The sequence below is a fragment of the Aotus nancymaae genome, unplaced genomic scaffold (genome assembly GCF_030222135.1).
Source record: "Aotus nancymaae isolate 86718 unplaced genomic scaffold, 86718_ANA_hifiasm-v0.15.2.pri h1tg000041l, whole genome shotgun sequence".
Taxonomy (NCBI): domain Eukaryota; kingdom Metazoa; phylum Chordata; class Mammalia; order Primates; family Aotidae; genus Aotus; species Aotus nancymaae.
This window is the reverse complement of record NW_026988455.1, coordinates 20,016,270-20,038,265: the sequence shown is the minus strand read 5'-3', so window position 1 is coordinate 20,038,265 and position 21,996 is coordinate 20,016,270. Positions and strand designations below refer to the sequence as shown.

Below are 21,996 nucleotides of genomic sequence, written 5' to 3'. Positions count from 1 at the left end.
TCTACAGAAGTGGTCAAGGGTGATCAAATGCTGCACCTAACACGTGTTAATTCTGACAACCTGATTGGGCTCAGAGGCAAGAAATTCCATGATAATTTAAGGCATTTAAGACAATCATGGTTTGTTATTAGGTGAATACATTAAAATCCAGAAAGTCCTCAGATTATCCCTCCACACCCCCATCCCAAACAGCATGGAGACCTACAAAGGTCATCTTTCCTCAACAGTCCTGGAGTCTAGGGTGTGGTTTAAAAACTGAGAACATTTTATTACATTGTAGGAACAGCAGTTGAAGACGTGTGGTCCTGTCTTAGTGGCTTTGCAAGTGTCTTCTTTCTTCCAGGCCTCGGTTAAGAATAGTATTTTAAGTCGATGATTTGCATTCGAACAAAGCGTTTTCAAAAGGAATGTGAAAGACAAAAACTCCAATCAGATTCTCCAGTCTTGCTGTCTGTAGACGCCCATAAAGTTAATTCGGGAGACAGTTCAGAAACATCCTAGGAGAGTATTAAAGTCTTGACGAAACATTCGGATCATTTCTGGTAGCAAGCTAAGGTCATTTTGTATAAACTCTAAAAAGTCATTCATTAAAATTAAATGTTTGCCATCACCTCGGAACTGTTTTTAAACCTCACCCACCCTGCCTCTTCCACGGTTGCTTCAACGACAGGGGTTACATTTGTAAAATATATAAAGAAAAATATAAGGTTACTTGGTGACCATACATAGTGCACTGTAACAGCTGTCTGCAAATATTTTCACCATGATCACCCTTACTAAAAGTAAATCACGGGGTAAAGATAGCTCAAACGTGACAAGGTTCGAATGGGACGCACCGACGCTATCTTCAATCTTTTTTGGCTACATATGGAAAAAAAAAGCCACTTGGGATGGCAAACGCCTGCACCGGGTCTGAGCTTTCTGCAGGTTTCAGGGCTTGTGAGATAGATGTTAAACGCACTTAAGCAGGGAATGCATCAGAAAGCAGCAGGCTCCTCCACGCAAACACTGCATCAAGTGTTTTGTACAATTACAAGGACATTTCACCTAAAAATAATAGCTAGCTCTAGCCCGAAGCTCCCTAAGCACAGGGAAGCCCGTTTGGGGTGGGGGTGGGGGTTTGTTTGTTTTAAAAAATATATTCTATCACACCATTAGAAGCATCTGCTATCACAGATTATTTTTCATCACTAGGGTTTTGTCTTGATTGCAAATACACCATCTTCTCCATTTCTAGCCTTCCAGTGGGATACCGATTCCTCTTCTTGGAATTTATGAAATAGCTTCGTCCTTTCCCCAATGATCACAGCGATGGGGGCTGTCGCTGATCCAAAAAAGGCAAACAGGAGTTTATAAAGTTGTCCAGGGGTCTCTCCCATCTGGTAGATCAAGGAAGATTGACTACAGGAAAGTTCAAAGGTCAGTCTTGGCAGATCTAAAAACAGAGTGGCAGCGAGGACTTCGACAGCGCACTTTCCGTGCCCAAAGTAAACCGATATGTCCCGATTAATAGCAACAGGGCACAAAGGGAGCAGCCTCTAAGGATACTAGCCGGGAGCCCCCTGAACAGGCTTCCCAAGCCTCGGGCAGGCCTTTCCGGACAGAGAGATGCTCCACACCGTACTACAGGGGTTGACATCGGAATCCAACGTCACCTTATTTTAAAACATAGAATAGCAGCACACTCCTGACAACTTTTTGACAAGTTAAAGAAATTCAATGGTAAGATTCTCCACTGTTGCACCAGAAAAGTCAGAGTTGGTTTTTTTTTTTTTTTTTTTTTTTTTTTGCCTTTCTTTTCCCCCCAGAAAATTACAAAACACACCCTCGGCTGGGCGCGGTGGCTCAAGCCTGTAATCCCAGCACTTTGGGAGGCCGAGGCGGGTGGATCACGAGGTCAAGAAATCGGGACCATCCTGGTCAACATGGTGAAACCCCGTCTCTACTAATACAAAAAAATTAGCTGGGCATGGTGGCGCGTACCTGTAATCCCAGCTACTCAGGAGGCTGAGGCAGGAGAACTGCCTGAACCCAGGAGGCGGAGGTTGCGGTGAGCCGAGATCGCGCCATTGCACTCCAGCCTGGGTACCAAGAGCGAAACTCCGTCTCAAAAAAAAAAAAAAAAAAAAAAAAACACCCTCAGAACCATAAATAATTTGGTGGCAATATATACACATTTAAATAATTAATTTAAATATCTTACACCTACTCTTGCATTAAACTCTTCATCCGAAGAAAGTGCACCAAGGCGGCCCTCGGTGCTCCCCTCCCGGGGGCTTCCCGAGGCTGAGGCAGGGGTCTTCCGGAGGGTCACAGCCTGGGGAGGAAGTGGGTGACCTTATTGGTGGGTGGCACTCGGTTCCCATTCTTGGTCTTCCCGTTCTTTCTCAGAGCGATGAACATGCTGGGGTATTTGTAGGACTCATAGGCGTTGTAGTTGTTGGGGAGGAGAATCTCCTTGAACTTGCACTCACTGGTGAAGAAGGGCGAGCCATAGAGCTTGCCCTTGCTGCTCATGGCCACGAAGAACCGGCTGGCCACGCCGAAGATGCTCACCACGCCCCGCTCCACGGGTAAGAGCTTCAGCAGGCTGTCGCGGGTGTCCGCGTGCGCGCCGCCGATGCGGCCGTCGGGGAGCACCTGGAGGTGGAAGCCGATGCCCACGTTGCAGTAGAGCCGCCGCAGCTGCTTGATGCCCAGCAGGTAGTCGCCGGCGCCGCTCTGGACGGCCGCCTCCTTGGGCTACGCTGCCACCGGCAGGCACGTCAATGAGCGCGCCAGCAGGCTCTCCCAGCTGCGCTCCAGTACAAAGACGCACAGTGCTACCTGATTTCATCTTCTCACCTGTGGACAGTGTGTGCCTCTTATCTCAGTGAACTGATCTGGAAGTTACATTGAGAAGCTGTAAATAAGCTCACACTCCCAAGTTTAACACAGTTTTTCACCATATTAAAAAATTTCAAACTTCTCATCAGAACCTACAAAGTACTGTGTGAAATGACATGGCACAGAGAGAACAGCGAGAAAACTGTAGTCGTAACACAGAAAAAGGGGGAAGGGCTGTGATGGATACATCATTGGGATAAACATAAAACGACACAAAACGCCGGGCGCGGTGGCTCACGCCTGTAATCCCAGCACTTTGGGAGGTCGAGGCGGGTGGATCACGAGGTCATGAGATCGAGACCATCCCGGTCAACATGGTGAAACCCCGTCTTTACTAAAAATACAAAAAATTAGCTGGGCATGGTGGCGCGTGCCTGTAATCCCAGCTACTCAGGAGGCTGAGGCAGGAGAATTGCCTGAACCGAGGCGGAGGTTGCAGTGAGCCGAGATTGCGCCATTGCACTCCAGCCTGGGTAACAAGAGCAAAACTCTGTCTCAAAAAAAAAAACAAAAAAACCCCCACAAAACAAAAGATAATCAGAAAATAAAAAAAGCAGAATTTTTATTTAAATTCAGAGAGGCTGTTTTGCAGCCTGGGAATAGATATCCTCTGCACATGCAGAATCAATATTATTTTTTCACCATGAATATTTTCTATCTGTGACTGAGAGTTACAAAGAAACTCAAGCAGGAATAATTATGGCTAATTATAAAGCATCCAGTACAGATACCCCATCTTATATTTGTGCATTAGTCTCTTACTACACCACTACAAAGATACTACCCAAGACTGGATAATTTATGATGAAAGGAAGTTTAATTGACTCACAGTTCCACAAGGCTGGGGAGGCCTCAAGAACCTTACAATAATGGCAGATGGTGACGGAAAAGCAGGTTATCTTCTTCCCTAGGTGGCAGGAGAGTTGGAGAACAGAAAAAAAATTACCACTTATAAAATCATCCGATCTCACGAGAACTCACTCACCGTCATGCAACCATCATGGGTATCATTGTGCCCCTGGCCCCTTCCAAATCTCCTGCCCTTTTTATATTTCAAAACCAAACATGCTTTCCCAAAGTCTTAACTTATTTTAGCATTAATCCAAAAGTCTAAGTCCAAATTCTCATTTGAAACAAGGCCATTCCCTGCTACCTATAAGCCTGTATATTAAAAGCAAGTTAGTTACTTCCAAGAGACAATGGGGGTACAGGCATTAGATAAATTCTCCAATTTCAAATGGGAGAAATTAGCCAAAACCAAGGAGCTACAGGCTCCATGCAATGGGGCAGTCATTAAATCTTAAAGCTCTGAGACAATCTCATTTGACTCCATGTCTCACAACTGCGGCATGTTAATGCAAGGGGGGGCCCTCATGGCCTTGGGCAGCTCCTTTATGGACTGGAATTGAGTGCCTGTGGCTTTTCCAGGTGCACAGTGCAAGCTCATGGTGGATTTGTCATTCTGGGGTCTGGAGTATAGTGGCCTTCTCACAACTCCAGTAAGCAGCTTCAGTGGGGACTCTGCATGAGGGCTCCAACCCCTCTTTCTCTTCCTCATTGCCCTGGTCAACACATAGAAGCCACCAACGTTTGAGGATTGCACTTTCTGAAGAAATAACCCAAGCTGTACCTTGGCCCCTTTTAGCCACAGCTGGATCTGGAGCAGCTGGGATGCAGAGAGCCAAGTCCCAAGGCTTCATAGAGCAGTGGGGTCCTGGGCCTCAACCATGAAACCATTGTTTCCTCCTAGGGCTCCTGGCCTGTGATGAAAGGACCTGCCTCAGATCTTTCACATGACCTGAAGACATTTTCCCCATTGTCTTGGCTATTAACATTCAACTCCTATTTATTTCTGCAAATTTTGCAGTGGCTTGAATTTCTTTCCAAAAATTGGGGTTTTATTTTCTACCTCATAATCAGGCTGCAAATTTTGCAAACTTTTATGTTCTGCTTCCATTTTAAACATAAATTTCTCATCTCCATCTGAGACCACCTCAACCTGGACTTTATCATCCATTCCACTATTAGCATTTGGTCAAAAGCATTCAACAAGTCTCTAGAAAGTTCCAAACTTTCCCACATCTTTTTCCGAGTGCTCTAAACTGTTTCAAGGTCTGCTTATTACTCAATTCCAAAGTCATTTCCACATTTTCAACTATCTTTATAGCAGTGCTCCAAACTCCCCGCATTAATTTTCTATATTAATCTGTTTTCACACTACTATAAAGATACTACCAGAAAATGAGTAATTTATACAGAAATGAGGTTTAATTTACTCAGAATTTTTTTCAGAATCTCTGAGGTTTCCAGGTTTCTAATTATCCACCTTATTAAAATGATCTTTTTCATTTCATATATTGTTCTTTTCTTCTGAAAATACATGCAAACTCACACACAAACACCATCACTTGTTACATGACTTTCTTACACTTAAGTCATATCTTTCTTTTTTTTTTTTGAGACAGTGCCTCACTCCGTCACCCAGGCTGGAGAGCAATGGTGCCATTTCGGCTCACTGCAAGCTCCACCTCCCAGGTTCAAAGGATTCTTCTGCCTCAGGAAAGGCAGGTACGCACCACCACACCAAGATTTTCTCTTTTTTTTTGTATTTTTAGTACAGGTGGGGATTCACCATGCTGGCCAGGCTGGTTTTGAACTTCTGACCTCAAATGATCCACCCACCTTCACCTCCCAAAGTGCTGAGATTACAGGCATGAGCCACTGTGCCCAGTGTGTATATCTTTAGAGTAATATATTTGTATATGTAACTCTATGTAAATCAAAACTAAAAGTCTGTTTTTGTTTGCCAGCAGAGATCACATGTAAAAAAAATATATAAAACAAATTTTTAAAAATATTTCATCAAGACTCAGAAATGTATGGATATTATTTCCATGTAATTTTTATGACCATAAAAATGACCCTGTAGTTAATAATTCAATTGCACATATTGAAATAACTAAAAGTGTATAATGGGATTGTTTGTAATATAAAAAATAAACACATGCTCAAGGTGATAAATACCTCATTTACTCAGCTGTGATAATTAAATATTGTATGCCTGTTAAAATATCGCATCAATGCCATAAGTGTGTATGCACACTACCCACAAAAAATAAAAAAAAAAATTAAGGTGAAAAATAATACAAATTTGACCTATGGGAACAAAATTCTTCAACTTATTTGCTATTTAAAAACACTGGCAGGCCAGGCCTGGTGGCTCATGCCTGTAATCCCAGCACTTTAGAACTCTGAGGTGGGTGGATCACCTGATGTCAGGAGTTCAAGACCAGCCTGGACAACATAGTGAAACCCCATTTCTACTAAAAATACAAAAATTAGCCAGGTGTGGTGGCACGTGCCTCTAATCCCAGCTACTTAGGAGGCTGAAGCAGGAGAACCACTTGGACCCAGGAGGTGAAGGTTGCAGTGAGCCGAGATTATGCCACTATACTCCAGCCTGGGTGACAGAGCAAAACTCTGTCTCAAAACAAACAAACAAACAAAAAACAAACAAAGAAACAAACAAAACACTGGCAAAAAAGAGCTTACTAGAGATGTCACTCTCCTACATTAACAAATAGCATGTCATTACCATCTTTTCCTTAGAACCTCAAGTAAGATGGGTCATGGTAAATTAATACTTCATTCAAAACACAATAGTTTTAACACATCAAAAACAACTTTGTTTAATGAAAAATTGAGTTCACACATAATCTTTAAAAAACTTTGTATTTATTGCATTTTATTACATACAGGTACAATATTTATTTATTTTTAAATTTTTCTTCACAGACTGGATAGTTTATAATACAGGTACAATTGATAAAATAATTTACTACTAACAGTCAAAGGTTTTCCTTTCACCAGAATTCAAAATATTACCCTGGATTCTACAGAACACCCGCCTTATACATCACTAAAACAATGTTATAAGTCAAACACAAAGAGCCTCTCCATTTAGGTTTTCATTATGCAGCTTACAACTTAATGTCCTTAGTCTTCCACAGAAAAGTTAATGAATAATGGACACCTAATAAAAAACAATCTCTAATATCTCTGATGCAAAAATTAAATACTTTTGTATAAACAATGAGAAGAATCAAGAGGAAGTTACTTGAGATTGAGTTACATTATTTGCTTTTTAGAAAATATATAATTTTTTTACATAAAAGGAAACATACCTTGAATGTAATTATAAATCTCCAAAAAAAAATCTGCTTCTTTAAAATGTATATAGTGTTAGCTTTGGATCTTTTTTATACTCAACACTCTGATTTAGAGTAATGTCTGACATTGCAGTGCCTTCCTTCTTTCTACTCTGAATCCTCAAATGTATATACAGACTTAATTTTTGATTAAATATATTTTTCCCATTTACTGCATCTGCAGAAATTAGTATAAATGGGTATTTTCTTCTTTTTTTTTTTTGAGACGGAGTTTTGCTCGTTACCCAGGCTGGAGTGCAATGGTGCGATCTCGGCTCACTGCAACCTCCGCCTCCTGGGTTCAGGCAATTCTCCTGCCTCAGCCTCCTGAGTAGCTGGGATTACAGGCACACGCCACCATGCCCAGCTAATTTTTTGTATTTTTAGTAGAGACGGGGCTTCACCATGTTGACCAGGATGGTCTTGATCTCTTGACCTCGTGATCCACCCGCCTTGGCCTCCGAAAGTGCTGGGATTACAGGCGTGAGCCACCGTGCCCGGCCTAAATGGGTATTTTCTAAGCTGTAGTTTTTGAACAAATGTTTTTCACATTCATTACATTTTTAGGCTTTCTCAATATAAATTCTCTGATGTTCAACAAAGTTTGAGCATCTGCATCAGGGTTTTCCTTTAATATAAAATGTGTACAATAAAATCTGTAATACAAGTAAAGGTACTACAATCCTCTTTATGTTTGTGCTGTTTGTCTTCAGAGTAAATAGTCTTTACTTTAAAGGCCTACATTTTCTGAAAGGTCTTTTTATAGTCATCACGTTTCTAATGCTTTTTTTCCCCTGAGCTGGAGTCTTGCTCTGTCACCCAGGCTGCAGTGTACTGGCTCAATCTTGGCTCACTGCAATCTCTGCCTGCCAGATTCAAGCAATTCTCCTGTCTCAGCCTCCCCAGTAACTGGAATCACAGGTGCACGCCACCACGCCCAACTAATTTTTGTATTTTTAGTAAAGGTGGTGTTTTACCATGTTGACCACACTGGTCTTGTATTCCTGACCTCATGATCCACATGCCTTGGCCTCTCAAAGTGTTGGGATTATAGATGTGAGCCACCATGCTGAGCCTATCATGCTTTTATTAAGTACAAACTTTCTGATCTTGAGTAAGATGTGAGCATATATTAATGGCTTTTCACATTCTTTGTATTTGTACAGTTTTTATCTAGTATAAATGCTTTCCTGTGCAATAAGGTGTGACAATTTGTTAAAAGTTTTGCAATATTCTTCATATTTGTTGGAGTATTCTTCAGTATGAATATCTTACCTACCACAATGTGTGACTACCATAAAGGCCTTGCCACATTTAACACATTTCCAGAGTTTCTCTGAGTTTGATTTCTCTTTTTTAGAAAAGTTTGAGGTGTGGTTAAATGCTCTGTCACATTTTTTATGTATGTAGAGTTTCTGTCCAGTATAACATTTTTTTAATTAATAAGGATGGAGAACCAGTTAAAGGCTTTGCCACATTTTTTAAAATAATTTTTGTATTTTTAGTAAAGATGGGGTTTTCTACTAAAAATACAAAAGTCAGCCAGTGTGGTGGTACACACCTGTAATCCCATCTACTCAGGAGGCTGAAGCAGAAGCATCGCTTTAACCCAGGAGACAGAAGTTGCAGTGAGCTGAGATTGTGCCACTGCACTCCAGCCTGGGTGACAAAGTGAGACTCCATCTCAAAACAAAATTTTTTAAAATAAATTTCTTAGATTCATTAAGGTTTGAGGGCTGGTTTTAAAGGCTTTGTTACTTTTTTTAATATTTATATGATTTTTGTCCAATCTGAATTATCTTATGCACAATAAAGGTTTAGACCTGGTTAAAGACTTGACCACATTCTCCATACTTGCAGTGATTTTTTCCAGTATAAATTATTTTATGTATTATAAGGCCTGAGAGCTGGACTTTGCCACATTATTCGCATTTGTAGGGTTTCTCTCCAGTATGAATTTTCTTGTGATTAGCAAGACCTGAGGACCACTTAAAAGCTTTGTCACATTCTTCACATTTGTAGGGTTTCTCTTCAGTATGAATCCTCTTATGAGTATCGAGAGTTGAGGAGAAAGTAAAGGCTTTCCCACATTCTTTGCATTTGTATGGTTTCTCTCCAGTATGAATTCTCTTATGTTTCTTAAGGGTTGAGGAGGAGTTAAAGGCTTTGCCACATTCTTCACATGTGTACGGTTTCTCTCCAGTATGAATTCTTTTGTGGTAGGTGAGGGTTGAGGATAAGCTAAAGGCTTTGCCACATTCTTCACATTTGTAGGGTCTCTCTCCAGTATGAATTCTCTTGTGGTTAGCAAGGGTTGAGGAGCGGCTAAAGGCTTTGCCACATTCTTCACATCTGTAGGGTTTCTCTCCAGTATGAATTCTTTTATGTTTAGTGAGGGTTGAGGACCAGCTAAAAGCTTTGCCACATTCCGCACATCTGTAGGGTTTCTCTCCAGTATGAATTCTTTTATGTTTAGTAAGGGTTGAGGAGCAGTTAAAGGATCGGCCACATTCTTCGCATTTGTAGATATTTTCCCCAGTATGAATTATCTGAAGTTGATTGAGGTGTGAAAGCATGCAAAATGATTTGCCATTTTTACATTTGAAATGTTCCTTTCCAGTATGTCCTGTCTTATGTCTGTTGGAATTTGAAAATTTACCAAAGACTTTGACATATTTATAAGTCTGAAATATTTTGTTTTGGGTAGTTGACAAACATTGGTTAACTTCATTATAACCTCCTTTTTGCACCTCACACTCACCCACACTTTCACAGCATTTTTTAAATTGTAAATTCTTATGTCCACATATCTTCTTGGTATTATTTTTTCCATATCTTATTGGTATTACTTTTTGGAGTGGATCTTTTGTGCCTTTCTCTGGCTGAAGGTCTTGGGTAAGATAAGAATATGTAACTGAAAGACATAAAAATTGCAAGTTACTCCACTTACTAGACTCAGTTAAATATACTTTACAAATCAAATATATAAAATTATACAAAGTACATTAGCAAAATGGCATATCAAACTACCACAGGTCATAATTTCTTCATAGATGTATAAATGTAACAAAAACAGTGATCAAAATATCTTTGTTGGAAATCTATAAATAAAGTAAGTGTGTGCACCAGGTGAGCACAATGCCAAGAACTATATAGAAAGAAAAGTCTACTACATTTACCTAACACAGCCCTTCCTCATCTCCAATAGAAGAACATGGTGTCTTTGGAGTAAACTGTCAACTTCTGACTTATATCTCAAAAGACAAGAAAAAAACTGGCACCTATATCTTTACTTTTGGCTGATGGGGGCCTTTCTGTCTTCCATGACTGAAGTTGCTGAATAAAATGGTGGTATACTTTGAAATGACAGCTTTAAGTCTTCTGAGATCAAAAGTGAATGTTACAACAGCAGGAAATCATCTGTACCATGGACAGAAAACAGGTGTAGAAAGTAGTTACTGACTGGTAAGAAGAAACATGGAGAGGTCTTTTAACTGAAAAATAAATACAAAGTTGCACACAAGACACATCCTGAGCACATGTTTGAGAGACTCCCAGAATCTCTAGCCAAGATAATTGGTTTCAAACTATGCCAGGAAAGAGCTGCAGCATAAAGATCATGAAATGTAGTTTTATGCTAATTTCTAACTCTCCACCAAAAATTACAGTGTATATAAAATATTAGGGCAACATGGTCCAATCAAAAAATCAAAAATTTTGAAAAAGCAACTATAAAAATAAAGTTGTTTCAAATTATTAGATAATCCATATTATGCTCAATCAGAAAAATAAAAAACAGACATCTAAATAAAATCAGAAAAATAAGAATATCAAAAAAAGTCTTGGACCAATAAAAATAAACAAATTGTGGAGGTGATTTAAAAAAACAGAAAAAAATGTGAAAAAATTAAGAAGCTAAACAAATATATTGAAATATAATGACAAATTTTTCTATGCAACTGAAGTCTTTTTTTTTTTTTTATCAGTTTTAAATATACTGTTGTAACATTAAATTGAATTAGTTGATTTAGAAATGGACAAATGAGCCAGGAGTGGTGGCTCACACCTGTAATCCCAGAAGTTTGGGAAGCCAAGGTGGGCAGATCACCTGAAGTCAGAAGTTTCAGATCAGCCTGACCAACATGGAAAAACCCCATCTCTACTAAAAATACAAAATTAGCCGGGCATGGTGGCACATCTCTGTAAGCCCAGCTACTCAGGAGGCTGAGGCAGGAGAATTGTTTAAATGCAGGAGATAGAGGTTGCCATGAGCCAAGATTGCATCATTGCACTCCAGCCTGGGCAAGAAGAGAGAAATTCCACCTCAAAAAAAACAGAAAGAAAGAAATGGACCAAGTGATTAAACTAAGTTTTAATAAAAAAGATATACGAATGGGAAGAACCATTTGAAAGTTTGCACAAAATTAATAATTTTAGGAAAATAAAAAACAAAGTCACAATATAAAACAAAATTACCTTACGTAGATTAGAATGGACAGTATAATTTTTTTTTTTTTTTTTGAGACGGAGTTTCGCTCTTGTTACCCAGGCTGGAGTGCAATGGCGCGATCTCGGCTCACCGCACCTCCGCCTCCTGGGTTGAGGCGATTCTCCTGCCTCAGCCTCCTGAGTAGCTGGGATTACAGGCACGCGCCACCATGCCCAGCTAATTTTTTGTATTTTTAGTAGAGACGGGGCTTCACCATGTTGACCAGGATGGTCTCGATCTCTTGACCTCGTGATCCACCCACCTCGGCCTCCCAAAGTGCTGGGATTACAGGCGTGAGCTACCGCGCCCGACTATAAATTTTTTTAAAAACACTAAGTATGTTGATGATGTAAAGAAACTGAAACTCATGTAAGTTGTTGATGAGAAAAAAAGTGCAGCCATCATAAGAAATATCATGAATGTCTTCAAGAAGACCAACCCCAAGGCACATAATCGCCAGATTTATTAGGGTTGAAATGAAGGAGAAAATACTAAGGGCAGCCAGAGAGAAAGGTCAGGTTACCCATAAAGGGAAACCTATCAGACTTACAGCAGATCTCTCAGCAGAAACCCTACAAGCCAGAAAAGAGTGGGGACCAATATTTAACATCCTTAAAGAAAAGAACTTTCAACCCAGAATTTCCTATCCAGCCAAACTAAGCTTTATGAGCGAAGGAAAAATTAAATCTTTTGCGAACAAACAAGTACTTAGAGAGTTCACCACCACCAGGCCTGCTTTACAAGAGCTTCTGAAAGAAGCACTATACATATAAAGGAACAACCAATATCAGCCTTTCCAAAAATATATCAAAAAGCAAAGAACTTTAACACAATAAAAAATTTACATCAACTAATGGGCAAAACAGCCAGCTAGCATCAAATGCCGGTATTAAACTTATATATATTTTAATTGGATAAAAAGCCAAAACCCATCGGTATGCTGCATCCGGGCCCATCTTACATGCAACAATACACAAAGACTCAGAGAGAAGGAGGAAGATTTACCAATCAAACAGAGAGTAAAAATAAACTAATAAACAAAAAGCAGGAGATGCAATTCTCGCCTCTGATAAAGTAGACTTTAAAGCAACAAAGATCAAAAGAGGCCAGGAATGACATTACATAATGGCAAAAGGATCAATGCAACAAGAAGAGCTAACGATTCTATAGATCAACGAGATAGAAAATTAACAAGGATATTCAGAACTTGAACTCAGACCCGGAACAAGTAAACTTAATAAACATTTATAGAACTCTCCACTTCAAATACACAAAACATACATTACCACCTCACACCTATTCCAAAGGTGACTATATAATTGGAAGTAAATCACTCCTCAGTAATTGCATAGCATTTTATAGGTTTAAATTAAATATTGGTTGGCTGTTTGTTTGTTATCTTCTTCCCTTATTCCTTCCTGACTACATCATTAAGTATAATTATCAGTATAAAAGAGGTTTTCAATACCCATTACTAAATTGCATTCTAGCCTGGGCAAGAAAGCAATACTCCCATTCTCTCTCCCTCTTTCTTTTCCTTCCCCCTCCTCCCCATTCTCTCTCTCTCTTTCTCTTCCTTTTTCCTCCTTCCTATTCTCTCTCTCACTTAAAAAAAAAAAAAAAAAAAAAAAAAAGAAATATCATGAATGTTCTTCACATAATTAAAAATGAAATTATCATATAGTACACCAATTCCATTTATGAATCTGTACCTAAAGTATGCAGCACAGTAAAATGAAGACAAAAGATGTACCCTGCTTGCTTATCCCCCCATAGCAAGTCTCACAACACAGTCTTTAAATAAATAAATAAATACCTGGATAAAAATTTAAAAGCAAAAAAATTTTGTAAAAAAACTTTATATTTAGCTGGGCGCGGTGGCTCACGCCTGTAATCCCAGCACTTTGGGAGGCCAAGGCGGGTGGATCACGAGGTCAAGAGATCGAGACCATCCTGGTCAACATGGTGAAACCCCGTCTCTACTAACAGTACAAAAAATTAGCTGGGCATGGTGGCGCGTGCCTGTAGTCCCAGCTACTTGGGAGGCTGAGGCAGGAGAATTGCCTGAACCCACGAGGCGGAGGTTGCGGTGAGCCGAGATCGCGCCATTGCACTCCAGCCTGGGTAACAAGAGCGAAACTCCGTCTCAAAAAAAAAAAAAAAAACTTTATATTTCAAGGCTATAATAATACAAATAGAATGGCATATGCAGAGAAATGGAACACCACCAATGAAACAAAAACTACTATTCTCACACATTTTACACATGATACAAAAAAAGAATTTAAAAAATGGTTTAACATAGAATTTCTCAAAAATATGCAGATATTTGTTTGTCCCCAGAAGCAATGGCAAAGCAGTTTGTGCATTCCCTTATAAGTCATAAAGAAAACTTTGGCTCACACTGTGAACTTGAAGGAAGATTACTGAAGCCAAAGTAGAATCCTTAGAGAATTTAAAAGCATGGGACAGAAGGTGTCCCTATGTGAGAGCAAAGGAAAAAATTACTTGGGCTTTTCAGAAACTCTTTCCATTGAAGCACAGCTCCCCACATATTAAGGACTGGCTTCCTCCTTGACTTTTGTACCTCTCGTCTGTGTCATCTGCTTCTTTTGCTCTCACCTACCTGGGTGTTTGGCTACCATCTCATTTCTCTTTATATTCCAGGGCTCATTGTTTTCCTCCAGACAGGTGATCAATTCTGGTTTAGAGACAGCAATACCTGTTTTATTAAGAAAAAAAAGGAACATAAATCTTAGTAAATTCTTTAATAATCAACCTAGTATGCTTAATAAAGAGGATATAATAGAAAATTTTAGAAAATTAATATTGATTCATAATAGAACTTTCTAAATATTTAGAAAATATTTAAATTTGTAGGTCTTTAATTTCACTACTCAGTACCTAAATCAAAGATTGATGATGGCAATTGAATTCTAAGATGTGGACAATGATATTTTATGCCACAACATTTTTGGAATTGCAACTAACTTAGAACAAAAGATACATAAGCTCAGGAAAGGGAAAAGTTTAGGTCAAGATAAAACATCTTGAAGAATTTGTTCTATACCAATGAATCCCCAAGATTTTCTTAAAATCAGACATCTAAAATTCATTCATGCAAAGCAGAAATTACCAAAAACATCTTAGAAAAGAGAGAAAAAAATTTTTCAGGATATATTAGGAATTGTGTATTGAAGTTATCCTCACCCAGGGAGACCAGGTTTCTGTAGTTCTCGAACATCACATCTCGATATAAATTCTGCTGAGCATGATTCAGGCATTGCCACTCCTCCAAAGAGAATTCTATGGCTACATCTCTGAATGTCAACAGTCCCTGAAAAAAAAACAAAAACACTCATGAACACACAAATACTTACCACATGACCATAGGCAGAGATTTTTATTTGACTTAAGTTAAAAAACAGAGTAAAAAGAAGTGGTTCTGAATTATAAGAGTGACTAAAATTATTCAATAAGAATTTTTAACACAGAAGTATTCTCTAACTCTGAGAAAAGAGGATAGCATAAGATCCACAATACCACTGTAGATGTGATACTTTTTTGGATGATAAATTATAAAATTGAGTGCATCAACATGGATATGTCTATTTTGGTTTTTGAGACTAAGTCTTATTCTGTTGCCCAGGCTGAAGTGCAGTGGCATGATCTTGGCTCACTGCAACCTCCATCTCCCAGGTTCAAGCAATTATCCTGCCTCACCCTCCTGAGTAGTAGCTTGGACTACAGGCGTGAGCCACCAAGCCTAGTTAATTTTTGTATTTTTAGTAGAGATGGGGTTTCTCCATGTTGGCCAGGCTCATCCTGTTTATTTTTCCCTGCCCTCCCCTATCAGACATCAGCAATTTTTTTTATAGTAATGGGAGCATAAACTGCACTGACCTCTTCCTACCAAACTGAAACAAGGCAGGCAGTGCAGCCTACCTTTGCATCAAAGGTTGAAGTAAACTCTCCTGAATGTATCTTGAACCTTTCAAGTTTATAAATCACTTGGTAATCTTGGCCCTGCTTTATGCAATATAATTCTGCAGGATCCAAAAAGGTCTAGGAATGGGCTTTTTCAACAAGTCCCCTATAAATACTGACTGTGCTTTCCCAGACACAGTATTAGCATTAGCTAGAGAAAGCAGGCATAGCAAAGAGTCCCTGGCTAGGCACGGTGGCTCACACCTGTAATCCCAGCACTTTGAGAGGCTGAGGCAGGTGGATCGGGCTGGTCTTGAACTCCTTGAGCTCCTCAGGAGTTCCAAGGAGTTCAAGACCAGCCCGGTCAATATTGTAAAACCCCATCTCTATTAAAATACAAAGATTAGCTGGGCATGGTGGCACACACCTGTAACCCCAGCAACTCGTGAGGCTGAGGTAGGAGAACTGCTTGAACCATTTGGCAGAGCCTGAAGTGTGTTGAGATGGCGCCACAGCATTCCAGCCTGGGTGACAGAGGGAGACTCCATCTTAAAAAAAAAAAAAAAAAAAAAAGAATCCCTTACACCCACCACAATTGTCACAATACAAATACTTCTGGTACAAATAAAGACAACCAATCTCTATCTGAAATACTATATTTTTTGTTGGATTTTTAAAGTTTACAGAGACAACAGAAAGCAGCAATGTCTGAGTAAGTCTGCACTTGGGAAACATGTACACATGTACTAATAAAGTGTTTGTTAAGCAGATACTATCACAGTCACAGAACAATGTGCTGGGAATAACACATAATGTGATTTAATTTTCGTAGCACCCTGGGAATTGATACTAAGTGTCAAATTATTTTTAGCATTTAGACTGAGAGCACAGCATTTTCATTTCATTCTTCTTATGTCTCTCTATCATTAGTTTTAAAAAGAAAATACATAGAATAATAATTCAATACAAAAAACATCGAAAATGATACAATTACATAAAAATTGAATAATCAGCTTCCAAATAGCTATTTTGTAACTAATGAAATTATGGCAGAAATTTTAAAAAGTTTGAAACTAATTAGAGCCGAAATAAAACATACCAGAATCTCTGGGTCACAGCTAAGGCAGTGTTAACAACAAAATGTATAACACTAAAACATCCACATCAAAAAATTAGAAAGATCTTCATTTAGAATTTAATGTTACCATTAAAAGAATTCCAAAAGTAAGTCCAAACCAACTGCAAAGTTAGTAAAATACAAGAAATAACCAAAATCAAGGCTGAAATGAACAAGGCTGAGACATAAATAACTATAAAAAGTTCAACAGGCCAGGCACAGTGGCTCATGTCTGTAATCCCAGCACTTTGGGAGGCCGAGGCAGGTGGATCATGAGGTCAGGAGTTCAAGACCAGCCTTGCCAACATGTTGAAACCCCATCTCTGGCCGGGCGTGGTGGCTCAAGCCTGTAATCCCAGCACTTTGGGAGGCCGAGGCGGGTGGATCACGAGGTCAAGAGATCAAGACCATCCTGGTCAACATGGTGAAACCCTGTCTCTACTAATACAAAAAATTAGCTGGGCATGGTGGCTCGTGCCTGTAATCCCAGCTACTCAGGAGGCTGAGGCAGGAGAATTGCCTGAACCCAGGAGGCGGAGGTTGCGGTGAGCCGAGATCGCGCCATTGCACTCCAGCCTGGGTAACGAGCGAAACTCTGTCTAAAAAAAAAAAAAAAAGAAACCCCATCTCTACTAAAAAAACAAAAATTAGCCAGGTGTGGTTGCAGGCACCTGTAATCCCAACTCAGGAGGCTGAGGCAGGAGAATCACTTAAAACTGGAATGCAGTGGGCCGAGATCATGCCACTGCACTCCAGCCTGGGCAACAGAGCAAAACTCCATCTCAGAAAAAAAAAAAAAAAAATGAAAGTACTAAACTCCATCTCAAAAAAAAAAAAAGCTCAACAAAACCAGAAGTTGATTCTATGAAAAAAATAATAAGATAGATAAAACACTAGACTAATGAAGAAAAAAGAAATAATTCAAATAAACACAATCAGACTAAAAAGTAAAAAAACAAAACAAAACAAAACAAAAAAACCAGCTACTTGTGAGGTTGTAGAGAAATGGAATGCTTATACGCTGCTGGTGAGAGTGTAAATTTGCTCAACCATTGAGAAAAGTAATTTGGCAACTTTTCAAAAACCTGAAAACAGAATTACCATTTGACCTAGCAATCCAATAATTGGGAATATACTGGTGAATGTAAGTTATTCTACCATAAAGGCACATACACACATATGTTTTTCAGCACTATTCTAATAGTAAAAAAAATAAATAAATAAACCTGTATGTCTTCAATGGTAGACTGGATAAAGAAAATGTGGTATGTATACACCATGAAATACGACGTGGCTACAAGAAAGAATAATATCACGTCCTTTGCAGCAACATGAATGGAGCTGGAGACCGTTATTTTTAGAAAACTAGTGCAGGAACAGAAAATTAAATACTGTGTGTTGTCACTTATAAGTGGGAGCAAAATAATGAGAACATGTGGACACCAAGAGGAGAACAACAGACATTGAGGCCCAGTTCAGGGTGGAGGGTCGGAGGATGAAGAAAATCAGAAAAAGAAATCTGTTGGGTACGTTGCTTAGTACCTGAGTGATAAAGTAATCTGTACACAAAAACTTCATGATATGATTTTACCTACATAACAAACCTGCACATGTACCCCTGAACATAAAATAAAAGGTAAAAGAAACAAAAATCAACTGAGCACAGTGGTTTACATCTGTAATCCCAGCACTTTGGGAGGCCAAGACGGGCAGATCACTTGAGGACAGGAGTTGGAAACCAGTCTGGCCAACATGGTGAAACCCTGTCTCTACTAAAAATACAAAAATTAGCCAGGCATGGTGGCATGCACCTCTAATCCCAGCTACTCAGAAGACTGAGGCAGGAGAATCACTTGAACCTGGGAGGCGGAGGTTGCAGTGAGCCAGATCATGCCACTGCACTCCAGCCTGGGGGACAGAACAAGACTCCAGGAAAGAGTTCAAGGTAAGTGAGTGGTAGGACTGGTTTGTGCTGCAGACAGTGGTCCATGTGGGGCTATACTCTGATTTTCTCCCGTGTCCATGCTGGCACATTAGACTATGATCAAGTGGTACAGAACCCTACACTGGTGAAGGAAACAGGTTGCTACTGCAAGTCAGTGTCTGGGGTTGGGGATGTGCCAGGAAACTTGCAGGCACTTTGACGGGATTTTGGCAAGAAACGCTAAAAGCAAAGGTGCTGTGCTGGAATTCTTGAGGGTGGTGCCTAGTCCCGGGAGGGGTGTGGACACATCAATGTCTAGTGGGTATGGTTGCGAATGCATGAGAATCATGTGGTGGCAGCTGTGAAAGAAGGAGGTCTGTTACCACAATTCCTTTCCTTAAGTTTTTAGTGCCTTCCACCCTGAGAGGAGACCTAGGGTCACAGGACAATGTGCAGTGTGACAGCCTGTGTGTAGGAGAACTGAGCCTCCTCTTACCAGACACCTGGAGGCCTCTCCAGGGCAGGCTCTGTAACATCTTTTTTCTGACACCAAATCTGTGGAGTTCACTAAACACCAAGCAATTATTTTTCTTGTTTCTTTTTCTCTTTTCTTTTGAGACAGAGTCTCGCTCTGTTACCCAAGCTGGACTGCAGTGGTGCTATCGCTATCTCAGCTCACTGCAACCTCCACCTCCCGGGTTCAAGTGCTTCTCCTGCCTCAGTCTCCTCAGTAGCTGAGATTACAGGCACCTGTCACCACACTCAGCTAATTTTTGTATTTTTAGTAGAGACAGCGTTTCACCACGTTGGCCAGGCTGGCACCAAGCAATTTTTTAACACCAACTTCTTATCTGATATCTTTGTCCTGATACCACCCAGAGTCAGCACAAACCATAATACAGAGCTCAGTCTCACCATACAGCCCTTACTATATACACCTGTCACAAATCCCAGGGACCCATCTATGCTTCTGAGGTACTATCTGTAAATTGGGGACTCCCGTAATCTCCCTCAAGCTCAATAATTTGATGGAGAGACTGACAGAATTCAGCAAAATCTTGTACTTATGCTAACCAGTTTACTATAAAACATGAAACTCAGAAACAGTCAAATGGAAAAGAAAAAATTTATATGACAAAAAAAAAGTTTGGGAAAGATGGGGCATATAGATAGTTCTGATAAATAGCTGTGATTGATATGATTCTCTGGCCGGATGCAGTGGCTCATGCCTGCAATCCCAGCACTTTGGGAGCCCGAGGCAAGTGGATTATTTGAGGTCAGGAGTTGTAGAGTAAACTGGCCAACATGGTGAAATCCCATCTCTACTAAAACTACAAAAAATTAGGCATGTGCTGTGGTGGGCACTCGCAATCCCAGCAATTTGTGAGGCTGAGGCAGGAGAATTGCTTGAACTCAGGAGGTGGAGGCTGCAGTGAGCCGAGATTGTGCCACTGCATTCAAGACTGGGCAACAGAGCAAGACTCTGTCTCAAAATATATATATCTCTCTCTCTATATATATATATCTCCATCCTTTGTGGTCATCAGCAACAGCTTAATAGAAATATTCTTCCCATGATGACTTAGATGGTGGTGTATTTTCTTACTTATCACATAGCCAGACACAGACAGCAAATGTCCACCTCTTTCTCATAAATGACTCAGGTAAATACTTCAGTGGTCAAAACAACATACTTCTTAATCAACTTTGCTGAAATTTTTATCTTCTCCCAGGGCTCCTGACCTTTGAGCTAACCTTTAGTCTGAGTCAACATACAACCCCATTTTCTGTCTCTCCTTAAGAACCTGCTGACTTCAGGGTAAAACATTCTCTGATCTAGAATCTAATTTTGCCCCCTTCCTTCTATCATGCCATTCTCATTCCACCTTCTTTCTAAGCTTGTTTGCTATTCTCTATGAAAGAAAGTCCTTGTCTGCCTAAACACTGATATCCTTAAATTTTTTTTTTTTTTTTTTTTTTTTTTTTGATACGGAGTTTCGCTCTTGTTACCCAGGCTGGAGTGCAATGGCGCGATCTCGGCTCACCGCAACCTCTGCCTCCTGGGTTGAGGCAATTCTCCTGCCTCAGCCTCCTGAGTAGCTGGGATTACAGGCACGCACCACCATGCCCAGCTAATTTTTTGTATTTTTAGTAGAGACGGGGTTTCACCATGTTGACCAGGATGGTCTCGATCTCTTGACCTCGTGATCCACCCGCCTCGGCCTCCCAAAGTGCTGGGATTACAGGCGTGAGCCACCGCGCCCGGCCCTAAAAATCTTATAGTTGGTACTTTTTTCTGTTGTTGGGATTTAGAACTTCTTACCTAAATCGTTTCTCCCCGCAGCAGCCCCACGGGGCCGAGCCCCGCTCCTCATTACCCGCCACCGCCGACCACAGGATGGCATCTGGCTGCACAAAACCCTGCCAACAGCTCTCTGTGAGAGGCTGAACCCGGGACCCCCGGCCTCGGATGGGCAGAGGTGGCCATCGCGGGCGCCCTGGTCACCGTATGGATGGCCTACGACACAGGGTACACCGAGCGTTACATCGATGTCCCCGAAAACAACCAGCATGGCTATGAGGCAGGTTCCGTGGCCCTGCACTTGGAGAAGCTGCCCAACGAGCCCAACCGCCTGCTCATTCTCCATGGCTTCCTGGACGAAAACGTGCACTTTTTCCACACAAACTTCCTCGTCTCCGAACTGATCCGAGCAGGGAAACCTTACCAGCTCCAGATCTACCTGAATGAGAGACAGTATTCGCTGCCCTGAGTCGGGCGAGCACTATGAAGTCACGCTGCTGCACTTTCTACAGGAATACCTCTGAGCCCGCCTGCCGGAGCCACATCACAGCACAAGTGGCCACAGCCTCGGCCGGGGACCAGGAGGGAGGGACTGAGTGGCCTGCGGGCCCCAATGAGGCGCCTCGTCCTGCCCCGCGCTGGCCAGCCCCGAGGAGCCGCTGCCTTCACCGCCCCAACGCCTTTTATCCTTTTTTTTTTTTTTTTTGAGACGGAGTTTCGCTCTTGTTGCCCAGGCTGGAGTGCAATGGCGCGATCTCGGCTCACCGCAACCTCCGCCTCCTGGGTTCAGGCAATTCTCTTGCCTCAGCCTCCTGAGTAACTGGGATTACAGGCACGCGTCACCATGCCCAGCTAATTTTTATTTTTATTTTTAGTAGAGACGGGGTTTCACCATGTTGACCAGGATGGTCTCGATCTCTTGACCTCGTGATCCACCCACCTCGGCCTCCCAAAGTGCTGGGATTACAGGCGTGAGCCACCGCGCCCGGCCCCTTTTATCCTTTTTTAAATGCTCCTGGGTTTTGTGCGTTGCTTCTTGGTTGCCGGGACAGAGAGATGGTGGCCTCGGGCCAGCCCCTCCTCTCTCTGCCTTCTGGGAGGAGGGGATCACACGCTGATGGGCACTAGAGAGGCCAGAAGAGA

At 41.0% G+C, this 21,996-nt stretch overlaps 1 protein-coding gene and 2 pseudogenes across 1 annotated transcript in view; 1 reads left to right on the top strand and 2 right to left on the bottom strand.

The window, feature by feature from the left end:
• Positions 1 to 2,294: 2,294 nt before the first annotated feature.
• LOC105725063 (fibroblast growth factor 4-like) lies at positions 2,295 to 2,948 on the bottom strand (annotated as a pseudogene).
• Positions 2,949 to 6,604: 3,656 nt separating this feature from the next.
• Positions 6,605 to 21,996, bottom strand: part of LOC105725070 (zinc finger protein 679) — a 185,074-nt gene continuing 169,682 nt past the window's right edge. Inside the window, exons 6-8 of the mRNA XM_064361569.1 lie at positions 14,794 to 14,920; positions 14,210 to 14,305; positions 6,605 to 10,008 (exon numbers count right to left, since the gene is read on the bottom strand). Coding sequence (XP_064217639.1) covers positions 9,017 to 10,008; positions 14,210 to 14,305; positions 14,794 to 14,920 — 1,215 coding nt within the window. The 3' untranslated portion in view covers positions 6,605 to 9,016. The remainder of the gene's footprint in view (positions 10,009 to 14,209; positions 14,306 to 14,793; positions 14,921 to 21,996) is intronic.
• Positions 18,886 to 21,377, top strand: LOC110568487 (dipeptidyl peptidase 9-like; annotated as a pseudogene).